At 32.1% G+C, this 12,846-nt stretch overlaps 1 protein-coding gene across 1 annotated transcript; it reads right to left on the bottom strand.

Annotated features, from left to right (window-relative positions):
* Window positions 1-2,150: 2,150 nt before the first annotated feature.
* LOC108907116 (golgin subfamily A member 7) lies at window positions 2,151-11,304 on the bottom strand. Its single transcript, XM_018710646.1, has 3 exons — window positions 11,044-11,304; window positions 10,835-10,987; window positions 2,151-2,834 (listed from the first exon to the last, which is right to left on the bottom strand). The coding sequence occupies exons 1-3, from the start codon at window positions 11,191-11,193 to the stop codon at window positions 2,694-2,696; spliced, it is 444 nt and encodes a 147-aa protein (XP_018566162.1). The 5' UTR covers window positions 11,194-11,304; the 3' UTR covers window positions 2,151-2,693.
* Between the last annotated feature and the right edge of the window lie 1,542 nt (window positions 11,305-12,846).

Below are 12,846 nucleotides of genomic sequence, written 5' to 3'. Positions count from 1 at the left end.
AATACAAATGAATTGATTTCAGCGACCAAATAAAAAGTTCAGAAAATTCTTATACCAAAACACTCAAAAATTTACCATTATCTCAAGGCTGATGGACACAGTTGTTTCATCAAAAAAGGAGTCTTACTTAGGAACAAGTCCACAATAAGTTTCGTTAAAATCCAATTGTAACATTGTCCAGATATTATAAAAAATAAATTTTTTCAAGAACTTTGACAATCAGTAGCAGAGGAGCCTTTTCTTTTGAGCCAAAGAATGTCACAGTACCTTTTTGATCATGTGCTTATGAGACACCCTGTATATCTTAATAAACATTTCTTGTTTTATTAAAATCTTAATGTTTTTAGTTTTTCGTAAGTCTTTTTAGGCAAATTTTTCTCAAAACAGCTATGATAGCTGCATGGAAATGTATATGCTTCAGAGGTATTTGAAAAAGAACTTAAGTAAATAAAAAATGTATTAATATCTAACAATAATTTTTATTTAAAGCTATGTTTTATAATTATATAGCATTTGTTACTGCTCTGTTCATGAAATTAATACAATACAAAATATGATATCAATAAATTAAACTTTTGGAAGACTTATAAATTAATTCTAAAAAATAAATAGTTCTTCCTAAACGACAATATTAAAGAAAAGTAAAAAGTATACCTTGCTTAATCAGGCATTCGCCAGTCATTTCAGATGTTCTTTTATGTAAGACAAGGAATTTTTTTATAAATGTAAGTCCATTATATTTTAATAAGAATCAAGTATATCGCAAAAATACCGTATATTGTTAACAAGCAAAAATATAAAATCATAATGCAGTTGTAGCTAACGAAAATTAATGTCATATTTTTATAATGTAGTATGGGGACAGACCATTTTTTAGGAGATGATTTCTACATAGGTAATATAGAGTTGAAAAAATTTCACATCAAAATTTGCAAAATAAAAAATTGTAATAGGAGCGGCTGACTGTGAGATCTTGAAAAGGTTGCACATATATGCGTCTATATTTTTCCTTCATAATCACTGATGAATCTAAAAACTCGATACTAACATTTCATTTTTGAAAGCTCATAGTCCTGTAACTTTAAGGAAAATCAAAATGTTTCCGACAGTTTACTATGAAGAAAGATATAACCCTTATTTCGAGATCTCAATATTGGGGACACATATTTTAATTTTTTATTTCGCAAATTCTATTCGAGTTCTGTTTGCTACAAAAGTTCTGTCATTTCCTAAAAAATGGTGCCATTTACGTGATTTATTGATGCATTGTCTAACTAAAAATAAAAACAGCTCATTCAGAGCAATGTGATAACCTAGATTTTTAAAATGAGTACAAATTAAGTCAAACTGGGTAGATAACAGTGTTCTTGATATTCTGCATTTAACGATTTACCAATTTAAGTATCTTGAAATTTATAATTACAAATAATATTTATAAAAATTACAGCTAAACAATTCTTCTTCAATTTCTTATTAATTTAATTAATTATCTAATTAACATTTGTGGTGAGCAATATGTTTATTTAAGTTTGTATATCTTACCTGTAAACTATTATGGCATTACCTAATTCTTTATTTTTTTATATGAACATGACTAAATTGGTGGACATTCGTTACTATACAATGAATTATTCTTTTTGGTACCAATTTGTATATGTTCAGTAATTAATTTACATACACTATTATTGTTAAGCAGTTGATTTTTAGTGTAAAATTTTAACAGCCTCCTAACAATAGATTAAATACGAAATATGTATACATTTAAATAAAAAATTTGTAAGTATTTTAATCCACAAGTCAGGCCATGGATTGCCCACCTTATAATAACATATTGAGACGAGTGTGACCTATCTAAAGGGGTTATTAATTAGGTAGTCCTTATTAGAGGATAAATCATATTTCAAATTTTGCATCACATATTTTCCTTATTTTGGTTTCAATTTCCTGTGATTCATAAAACTTTCTAACAATTTGTATATACTAAATTTTCTCTACAGGTTATGTTGTGGTGTAGGTTTATATTTACATAAAATATATTATTAATAAATGGGACTGCCTATTTTTTTTTTGTTTTGTTTTAGGTACAAATTCTTACATGATTGTGTATTCAATATTTCCTGTGATTTTTATTTGTATTATGGAAGCTATCTTTTTTTTTGTTTTGTTTTAGGTACAAATTCTTACATGATTGTGTATTCAATATTTCCTGTGATTTTTATTTGTATTATGGAAGCTATCCTATATAGAAGATAGATGGGAAAATAAAATTTTTACCCATGGTTTGGGGCACCCGATTTGTTACCTTTGATGAAGATATATCAAAATTTGCAAAAAACGATGAAAAACATTTTCAAATTAAATTCAAAAATGTTACGAACATCTACATTTAACGTTTCAATTTTAAGCATATTTTATTGTATAATCCTCAAATACTGTTTAATGCAAAACATTAGTAATTCTAAATACTTAAGTTTCTAAACTGAGTTGTGAATAATAAAAATTCGTAGAAAATGGTTACTTTATCAGTCAGAGAGGAAACAAATGTTTTCTTTTACCTCCCAGTATAGTTAGTCTTCTGTTTCTGTCATAGGTCTTACATAAATGAACACTGCAACACTTAGTACTGAGAAAGAAACTGACATTCCAGTTTCTCTTTACATAAAGAACTCCTGTGTGGAGTGAGACAGTGTGAGTCATGCATTAGGAGGCCGATCCAAACAACTTATTTCTAGCACCCTTAGTCCACGCATGCTTGGGTCTGTCAGTTTTAGACCTCTGGGTTCATATACTCTTTCGTTCTGTTCTGCTATAAATTTTGATACCTTCTTTAAACACTGAAAAAGAAAAAAACGTGAAAAAAGTGAAAACTATCTCTATAATAAAAGGGGTGTGATTTATACAGAGGATAGAAACATTTGCTACTGCAGCTCTCATACCTACACCTACAGGGTGTTATTTCCAAAAATATGTTATCTATTTCTAAACCTTTCCTGAAATATCAAAATAATGAAAAATTAAGTGCATTTGGCATATGAATGCGTTTCAACATTTTCAGTAAAATTTTTAATTCATGTCTAATCACATGGTTCAAGTTGAAGTAATTTTTTATCACATTGAATGTCATTTTATTCATGTACCCTGCACACACCTATGTAAAGATAACATCAAACTTTAAATAACTGAATTTATCTTTAAGGGGTAAGGTGAAGTGGATTTTAAAAAAAATTGTAATTGTTAGTAGGTACCTGTTTGTATCACTTTTGTTTTCGTTTGACTTTCAGACCCTAAAGATCAATAAATATATAAAATAAACAAACGGGTGTTTATTCTTAAATGTTAGTAAGCATTTGTTTGTACAACTTTCATATTCGTTGGTACCCCAAAATCTTGGGGATGAGGGGTGAATAAATATATAAAATGATCGAAATTTGCCTGTAATGAAAAATACAAATTGCTATGGATTCTTAATCATTGATGCCTGTTAGGACCACTTTTGTACTCTAAAAAATTTAAAATCACTACTAATGATTATGAATTCATATCTCTTTGCACCTTTCGTATCAGAAAAATTTCATGAATTTTATATATTTATTCATCTCTCATCTACAAGAATTTGATGATCAAACGAAAACAAAAGTGTTACAAATACATATTAACGATTACGAATCCATACCAGTTAGTATTTTTTATGCCAGGTAAATTTCGCAAAATTTATATATTTATTCATCCCTCATCCCCTAAAGTTTGAGGTACAAACAAATAAATATAGAAGTAGTACAAACGGTCACTAACGATTACAAATCTAGGTATGCCCATTCGAAATGAATACAATCTATTGCATTGAAGAAAAAAAGGTCGATGTTAACTTCATATAAATCCGTGCACAAAAGAAAATTTCACTTCGATATTTGAAATTGCTCAGAAGATTTGAAGCAGTAACAGTATTTTTGAAAATTAAAAATCTGTACTTAAGTATATAAAAAATAGGGGTTTCAAGAGCACATAAGAATGTTTTTAAATTTGGATGACAAAAACTCTCCATTTTTGACTAATTATTGTTACACCCTGTATATTCTAAATTCTTAAAAAATCAGGAGAATAACAAATATGTACAGGGTGATTTCACTTAATACAGAAATTGCAGGACTAGATTCATTATAAAAAAATAAGTAGTTTGCTCTATAAACTTTTTTCCTGTGGGATTCAGGATTCGATATACAGTGTTATCGTTTACAAAAAAAAAATTCTGCTATATCTTCATAATGCGCTGACGGAATTGAATGAAATTTACTACAGCATATTCACCTAATTCGCCGATGTGGGGGATCCTTAAAGGATCCCCCACACCGGCGCGAAACTTCCGCTGCTGCGACCCATGCGGTACCGCGGAGAAATCATAAACACAGCGGCAAATGCAGGTGTTCACACCAACAAGCGCGACTACCGCTATAGTCGCGGCAGTACAGCGTTTTTTGTCAGGAACGCTGCATGCGCGATTTTTTCCGCTACCGCTCTAGTTTCGCGAGTACAAATATGGCGTTAACAGAGAAACTGATAGAAATCGTTAAACGTTATCCGGTATTGTACGTTAATACATAGTCGACTAGTGTTTCACTAGTAGCTGTAACTCGGGTAGGTTTTGTTACAAGTTGACTTATACTATACAGTGCAATTAATTGTCTTATTTTATCAGAATAGAAACTAGATCACAGCAAATCAATGTTGACATCACCTACCAATACACATCTATTATTAGAAAATAAGTTATCACATATTTCTTCAAAGTCTTCAATAAATCTTGCATCCGAGCTCGATGGAGAATGATAAAGACAACCCACCAACCAATTAGAAGACATCATATCATATATATATCATATTTAGAAGACAATAGTTTTCTTGCATTACAAACGACTTCACACAAGACAGCTCATAATTGTTTTTTATATATATTAACACACCTCCAGTATGTCTACTATGTGAGTCACACCTAATACACCTGTAATTATCAATTTTAAGTTCATTGTCTTCAACATCAACTGTTGTTCTTGCTTCACTCAATAGTATTATTTTTGGATTATAGTAAGCAATACTGTGACGTATTTGGTCTATATTGCTTAGCACACTCTGAGCATTAAGATATATAATATCAACGTTCAGTGGTATATCAGGGCTTGCAACTAGTTTTTTTTGACTATTCGATAATCTTGTTTGTTAACAATAGTTGGTTTATTATTCACAAATTTTATAGTTTTGCTATCATCTCCATTTTGAATAAATTTTTGTAGTTCACCTTTTACCCAGTTAAAGTAATCTCTTTGCATTTTAGTTTGATCACCGTATATTCTAACACTAGGAACATTCACAAGATTTTTGTTCTTCAAAACAATTTTTGCATCTTCAACTGACTTCAACATTACTTTCAGAGGTCTGTTCTTATGGGGTTCATACTTGCCTAATCTAAAATTTCTTAAATCGTCTTTGTCTATGTTAAAGTTTTGAAGTATATTCACAACTGCTAGAGTGTCTTCAGCATAGCGTTTTTGTGGAGAACCCATTTTTGACTCATTGACATTGAATATAATAATATTTGCAGCTCTATTCTTCCTTTCCATCATTTCACTCAATAAATCTTCTTTCTCACTTATAGACACTATACTATTATTGTCCTTCGATGTAACTGCCTCTCGTAACTTATTAACTTCGGTTTCCAAATGATCGATTTTAAGTAGAAGTTTTGGAATCAGTTTTACTCCATTTTGACAGTCATCGCAATAATATTTCAGTGATCTTTTGCCTTTAAGCTCCATATCTTTCATTTCACTTGCAGTTAATTCAGCACACTCTCTATGCGTCGCTCTCTGACAGCTATCACACATTATGGTAGGTTCATTATTTTTAATTTTGCATTTAACACATTCCATCTTGACCACGATTGTTATTTTATTACACCAGTATCCTGCACTATAATATGAAAATAGAATCAAATATTGTTTTTGTGCAAGATTCCTTTTATTGCCCTATATTTCCCTTTTTTTTTATGTACACCAGTCAATGAATGCAACACTTAATTCAAATTTTAGTCCAAATCACACAATATTTTCCACATACAGTACTGCAACTCAACAGAATACTTATAGTTTCAAATTTCAGAACAAGAAAGAGTTTTTAAATTCACTTTTTACTCCAAGAAATCACCAAAAAAGCAGAGAGACTCAATCAGACACATCCACATGTGCAAAATGTTCCACAAATAATGTAAACTGTCTAATGTGTTATGGTGACTATTGTGATTACTGTGATTAACTACTTTTTCAGTTTGGTACATTTCTAGTTAACCCATTAGCGCAGGAATTAAATTGTTTTTGAATTTTTTATTTATTTTGCGATAATCGGGATTTAAAGGTTATAAGCGACCATTAATTATGGGAAGTTTTTTTTATAAAACTTCCAGATAATGAGATTTTTGCTGCGACCATTTAACCACGCTGGGCGCTTGCGCTACCTATTATTAAATAAATGTAATTTTTAAAACTAAATATGTCACACCAGTAAATATTTAACCTATACTCCGCGTCCGAAATTATAGAGTGACTAATCGCTAGCTTTTGGACTAATAAGGGGGATGAAGCATGCCGGGAACGAAAATCCATTGGCGTGTCTGCGTAAAAGGCAACAAGATATAGAAAATATTGAAAAAAGATAATAAAACATAACATTTAATACTTTTTACGGTTTGCTATAACTGGCACTTTGATCCATTTTAATTATTACATCATTTTAAAACGTCCCAGTTGTGTGTTTTTAGTTTATAAATTTATTATAGCCGTGGAATTAGATCCCTCGTCTTATGCAATGACGTTTCTCAGGATGGGTAAATCAAGTCCGTTTACACCCACTAAAAAAGCATTTCCCTATTCCCTACCAAATGCAAAAGACAGAGATAGAATATAGATCGACGTTCAGTGTAACTCGGTCTATAGATGATTATAGATTCTATCGATGTGCGTAGCGAGCGGCACAAAGATAAATAATATTGAACCGTATAAAAATCATTTTATATTTTATACGCATTACGGCCATTATAATTTCGACCACGGAGTATAGAGTGACCAAAGTGTGTTTACACAAAATTCTAAAAAAATTATTTATTTTTTTAATAGCAATAAAACAATTTACGAAATAAAAAAATAATAACTAACCTAAACAAAAAGAGTAACAATATAAATATATGCACATTAACTGATAGTATAAATAAGTGTCTGTATTATGGAAACACAATGTAATGATCTTATAAAATATACAATTATAAAAAAATCTAGCGAGAGTGGAAAGGAATAAAGCAATTTACACATAACCCCACATTGCATTTTGTGCAAATTGTTCTAGGAGTTGAATTACATGTTTTGCGGGCACACCTTCCCTTTTTTTTCCATCGATTTGACTAAATGATCAGTTCGATCAAATCTGATTGCATCTGATATGCGACTATCTGAAGTTGATGGTCTGCCAACTCCTTTAGCCTGAACTTGATATTTTTTTAAATATAGGTGTTGTATTTGGCAATTAGCTTAGGTCTGGGAATCATTATATTCCGTTTTTGTTGCCGTGAAAATCTTTTCACTTGACTAACTTCTTGGGTGCCACATGTAGAAGAAACCATTGTCACCACCGCATTGTCCATCCATCGCACATACAGTTGGCCATCATTTTTTTCCATGGCCGTTTCAAAATATCCTCGATTTTCTTTTTTAAACAAATTTTTTGAAGTGAATGGACATTGTTTGGGAATTCTATTTTCTCTAATGGTGCCTATAGCTGAATAACGAAAAAATGTCAAAAACGAAAATAATGCTGGTCCAGTGAATAGATTATCCATATAAAACGTATATTTTAGATATTTTTTTTTCATTTGGCATTTCATCTAGTAAGACTAGTAGAAGGCTGGCGGCCTTACCTAACATTTTTTCATAGTCGGGATTTGAATTAGGACCTTTACCCTGGTAAAGCTCAAAGTAAATTAAGTAGTCATCTTTGGAATTGAAGCACCACATCTTGTAGCCAAATTTAATGGGTTTACCCCAAATAAATTGTTTACACTCATGCCTTCCATAGTACTTAACCATGCTCTCGTCATAAGCCAGATGTTCCTCGGGTACAAAATTTTCTATACAATGTTTTTTTAACATTTCCATACACGGACGTACTTTCCAAGCCTTGTCATTTAAGTACATCAATTTTAGTATTGTCAGCACAATGCAGAAAACGATTGATTTGTAGAAACCTATCTCTTCCCATAGCCTGAGATACGGCGATATTTTTCATATCATCGTTAAAATCCCAATAGTGCCTTTTAGATGGTAAGTTGTTATATCCGCTAACAAATAAATAGCAATAAAACAGCGGATTTCGTCCGCACTTATCTTAGGGACTGGGCAGTTCAGAAATAGGGCATACCGTCGGCTTTCTTCTGCCAAATGTTCGATAAATGCCTCATCAACAAACTGTTCAAAAATATTAATAATAGACATATTTTTGTATTTAGAATAATCGGAAATGGGCAATGAAGTGGGCCTTTCAACATCAAAATCTGACCCCTTTTCCCATAGCGGTTTTGTGCTGGATTTTGCAGCACCTCTCTCATCCATCCACTGTTTAGTTTCTTCTGATATTTGTGGGTGACATGTGGGTGTCATCTGCTTGGGTTGAACAATATTTTCTTTATAATCAATGATACCCAGTCTTTCATTATTAGGTAGCCTTATTTCTGCATTGGCAAGTAACTGACGAGACGTAAGATTATCAACTAGCCTGTAAAAACGCAAAAATATGTTATTTACTTACGTATTCTAAAGCCTTACAATATGAATCCAATTTGTGGCAAAAATATAACATACCCGCCATTATCTTCGTTCCCTGAATCCTCGTCTGTATCTACATTTGCAGCTGGTGGCTCTATAAATAAGTCTCCTTCGATATCGTCACTATAAATCATATCCAATGCTTCTGCAAGGGAGAATCCTTTTCTAAGATAGATTATTTCTAAATATCAATTTTGCGGAGTGGAAACGCCTAGCGTGGTGATTTGGCCACACTAAGAATGAAGCACTTTTAGCTTACACAGTTTCAAATTAAAGTTTTAAAAATATATACTGATCTGTTGTTTGGTATGTGCACAAAGTTCGTATAATAAAAAAATTGGATAAATCTTATATAAAATTAATCTAAGGTTACTTACTCGAAACGCATGTCCATTATTTCGGCAGGTCAAAGTATCGGTGGACTTCTAACACTTACAACAACGTTAACATAAACCACTGACTAAATCTACTGGTCGGTAATTGCTTTGCACTGTTATAGTTACAATATGTCCAGGACTCCGCCCTCTGGCTATTAGATTAGCACCATTTGATTGGTGTAGAACATCAGCTGTTTGCTGTGTCCATAGAACCACGCACGGCGTTAATGGGTTAAGCAAACTAAAACTTAACCCTTTGACATATCCTTTTGGAGCAAAGGATTATTTATAATTACCTATATTTTTCTTTTCAGTATGGGATAAATATCTACCTGATTACTTAAATAAGAACAATGGAATGGGATTATCCAGATTTACATATCACATAAAAAGAGGTGAATAGTTGCGGCTGTAAATGGCACGTTATCTAGTTTTTTGCCCTGTTTGTAGTAAAGAGAAAATTGCTTGTTCAATTTTGAGTAATCGACAATCTTTTGAGCGAAATGTGAATGAAAAACAATAGTAGCATTGAATTAATGGACAGGGGGATAATAATGTACAGAAATGTTGATGAAAACCGAGACAGCTGCGCATCTTTAAGTACAACGACCTATATACAAATGCTAACCTGTCATATGTTAATGTTTGCAGTGTAATCATAAACAATTATCCATTTTCTCCAATTGAGGTGAGACAGCTGTAATTACGCAAAACTAAATTTATAAAATTAACTTCTCGGCTTATCCCTTTCTCAAAAAGGGTTTAATTACTTAAAATTTCAATTTATTTTTGTTTCTACTGTGACAGAAATGCCCAATTAAATAAAAAAAAATAGGTACTAATTACAAGTTTCATTGAATACCTACTTCACATATACAGAAACAATCTCCCGTAAGTTGGAATAAATATTTTTTTAATTCATTCCCCAAAATACCAATTATAACATTTGATTCATATTGGTTGCAAGAATAAAATGAAACTACAGTGATTTTTGCAAAGAGGCAGAGAAAATACAGAATGTTTTTAAATAATAAATTATATTCGTCATTATTTTAAATATTTGAATATTAAAGGAAGAAAAACGTAAAGTGTAAGTGTGTATACATCTATTTTTTATAGTTAATTTATTCATTAAAATAATAACAGAATAAAAAATAAAGAAATTTCTGTCTACCTCCAGTTTATAACCTAAAAACTAAATTTAATGATGATGTGATCACCTTGAAATCCACACTTTGTTTAAACAGTGATATACGATTAACTAGAAAGATGAGTATAATAACCATTATCTCATTTTATACATCTATCCATAACAATGTTAGGATATTGGTTATTAGTTACAAATATTTTGACAATTAAAAAAAAACAGAATTTGTTTCTGGGACTAAATAAATTAATTAATGTGAGCAGTTTTCAGTTTCTCAAGATTAAAATAATGTTATTTTTATTATCTTTATACAAATATTAAAATAAAAAGATCTTTTATGTCTACTTCGAGGCATGTTCTAAAGTTTTTGATAAAGTTGCAAATTAATTAAATTATTATAAATCGGTAGACAATTTGTTAACAGTTTGTTATAATGAAATATGCATACTTACTCTTTCGTAATGTGTCTCTTTGCAAATATAAATTAAATATGCAGTTAAACAGGCTAAACACCCTTCACAATAAGTCGAGCATGTTGCTTTTTCAGCTTCTGCAAAATATGCATTCAGTCTATTAATTGTAGTCTCAAAGGCTTGTCTCTCTATCTGCAAAAAATAAATTAAACAAATTTTGCATATTACAAAATTTCTATAATATTTACTCGTCCTTCTAATTCTTGTGGAAACCTAGTTTGAAACTTTACTAATGTTCCTTCACTATAATCTCTTTGTATAAACACTTTTAAACATTGCGGCTGTGCCATTTGTTCAGTCTCTCCTGCCCTGGACCCATTATTGTGATGATTACTCATTTTTAAGAATTGTTATTTCAGTAAAAGTAAAATACACAGACCAAAATAGGTTTTCTAAACAACAACTTTAATATCCACCATTTTGATTCTATTAGAATTGAATTGTCAAATTGTCAAATTCCAATTGGTCATCTATTTCTCCAACAGGTAAGCCAACACAGCAAAGCGTAATGTTTCTGCTAGGTTCATGGTTAAGCAGGTTAAGGTAGAAGACTACGATTAATAGTTGTGCGTTCGTCCGTTGCAGTTAGATCGCCAACCAATCAAAATCTAAATAAAATCAGTAAATCAAAATAGAGAAAAAGTAAATCTTGTAGAAGATATTTAAACATTCGCATAAATATATAAAAATGTAATACCTTGACATAAATCTGCAAATATCTGTCTTGCAGAGTTATATTTTTATTATAGAGCGTCAGATGTCAGATGATGTCGTTGTTGTAAAGTGTGCTTAAGCATCCGGTCCCACGACCAACGAACTATAGAATATTGGAATATGTGTTAGCTAGGACAAAGAGTAAATACAATAGCTAGGGTGCATTCCTTTTGAAATTCTTTACAAAAATATAGGGTGATTCATTTTGAGGAGCACTATATTCATATTTTAGAACGAATGACTTTAAAAAAAAAACTGATAAAAATTAATAAACCATATTAAGCTAACAGTATCTATACCTACATGCAGCTTCTTTTTGATGTTCGACGTGTCAAAAGCTTCGTATTTAAAAACTCTATCGATTCAAAAAACATCATGGCATCCAATGCGAAATCCGAAATAATGGAAAATTCTGTTTAATGAGCAATATATTGATAGCTAAGAAACATACAAATACTATATTGTAGTTCATGTTCTAACCTCAAAAAATAGCTCAATTTGATAAGATTACACTTTTCTACGTTTAGGAATTAAGTGTAACCAACGCTATCTTTAGAGTCACTGAATCGAAATTCCTACATCCGTTTGAAACTTGTCATTATTCGTCCTTAACCTCAAAAAATATTCCAAATCATTAAAATGACACTTTTTCTGGTTGAGTTTATAAAGTCAACACAAACTATCGAGGAATAAGACCATTTGTATTGGTAACCACGGCATGGGCCCTCGGACGTTTTAATCGAGCTCCACGTTGGGCGCCATGTCGTGATATATGATCGTTTGTGCCTAGTATTTGAGAATTGTGCGGAGAATTGGCAACATGGGCTCGCCGCGAGGACGTCGAAGCTGGACTTCGAGCCCCACGTCGAGCACCATGTCGCGGATTATGGTCGGAATGTTGTGTTTGGTCGGCATGGGTCCTCAGTGGAGACATAGGGAGTTCTAATCGAGCTCCACGTTGGAAACCATGTCGCAACCTGTGATCTGGGATGTCCGTTCCCTTGACCGGGTTCCGCGGCAAAAACGCACGGAGTTCACGGGGATCGTCACTATCGACGCCCGGTCGCACTATATTCTCTGACGATTGGAATCTGTGGTGGATATGACCTACAGACGTGGTGTCTAGGACACGAGCTCGCGGGGGAGATCTCGACGAAGAAGGTCGAGCTCCGCGTTGAGCGTCGTGTCGGGTTAGACTTTCTTGATATGGACCACTTAGGCGATGATCGTATGTTCGGGGGAAATCATGAGAATGGACGGGCGACGTACAAGTATTG

The sequence above is a fragment of the Anoplophora glabripennis genome, unplaced genomic scaffold, assembly GCF_000390285.2.
Source record: "Anoplophora glabripennis isolate ALB-LARVAE unplaced genomic scaffold, Agla_2.0 scaffold325, whole genome shotgun sequence".
Lineage (NCBI taxonomy): Eukaryota > Metazoa > Arthropoda > Insecta > Coleoptera > Cerambycidae > Anoplophora > Anoplophora glabripennis.
This window is presented reverse-complemented; position numbering and strand designations above follow the sequence as displayed.

Coding starts and splice junctions, on each gene's coding strand:
- LOC108907116 (XM_018710646.1), bottom strand. CDS start 11,193: ATGAGTAATCATCACAATAATGGGTCCAGGGCAGGAGAGACTGAACAA. Junction 10,988..11,043: donor CACAAGAATTAGAAGGACGA/GTAAATATTATA, acceptor TATTTTTTGCAG/ATAGAGAGACAAGCCTTTGA. Junction 2,835..10,834: donor AAGAGACACATTACGAAAGA/GTAAGTATGCAT, acceptor TTTCTTTTTCAG/TGTTTAAAGAAGGTATCAAA.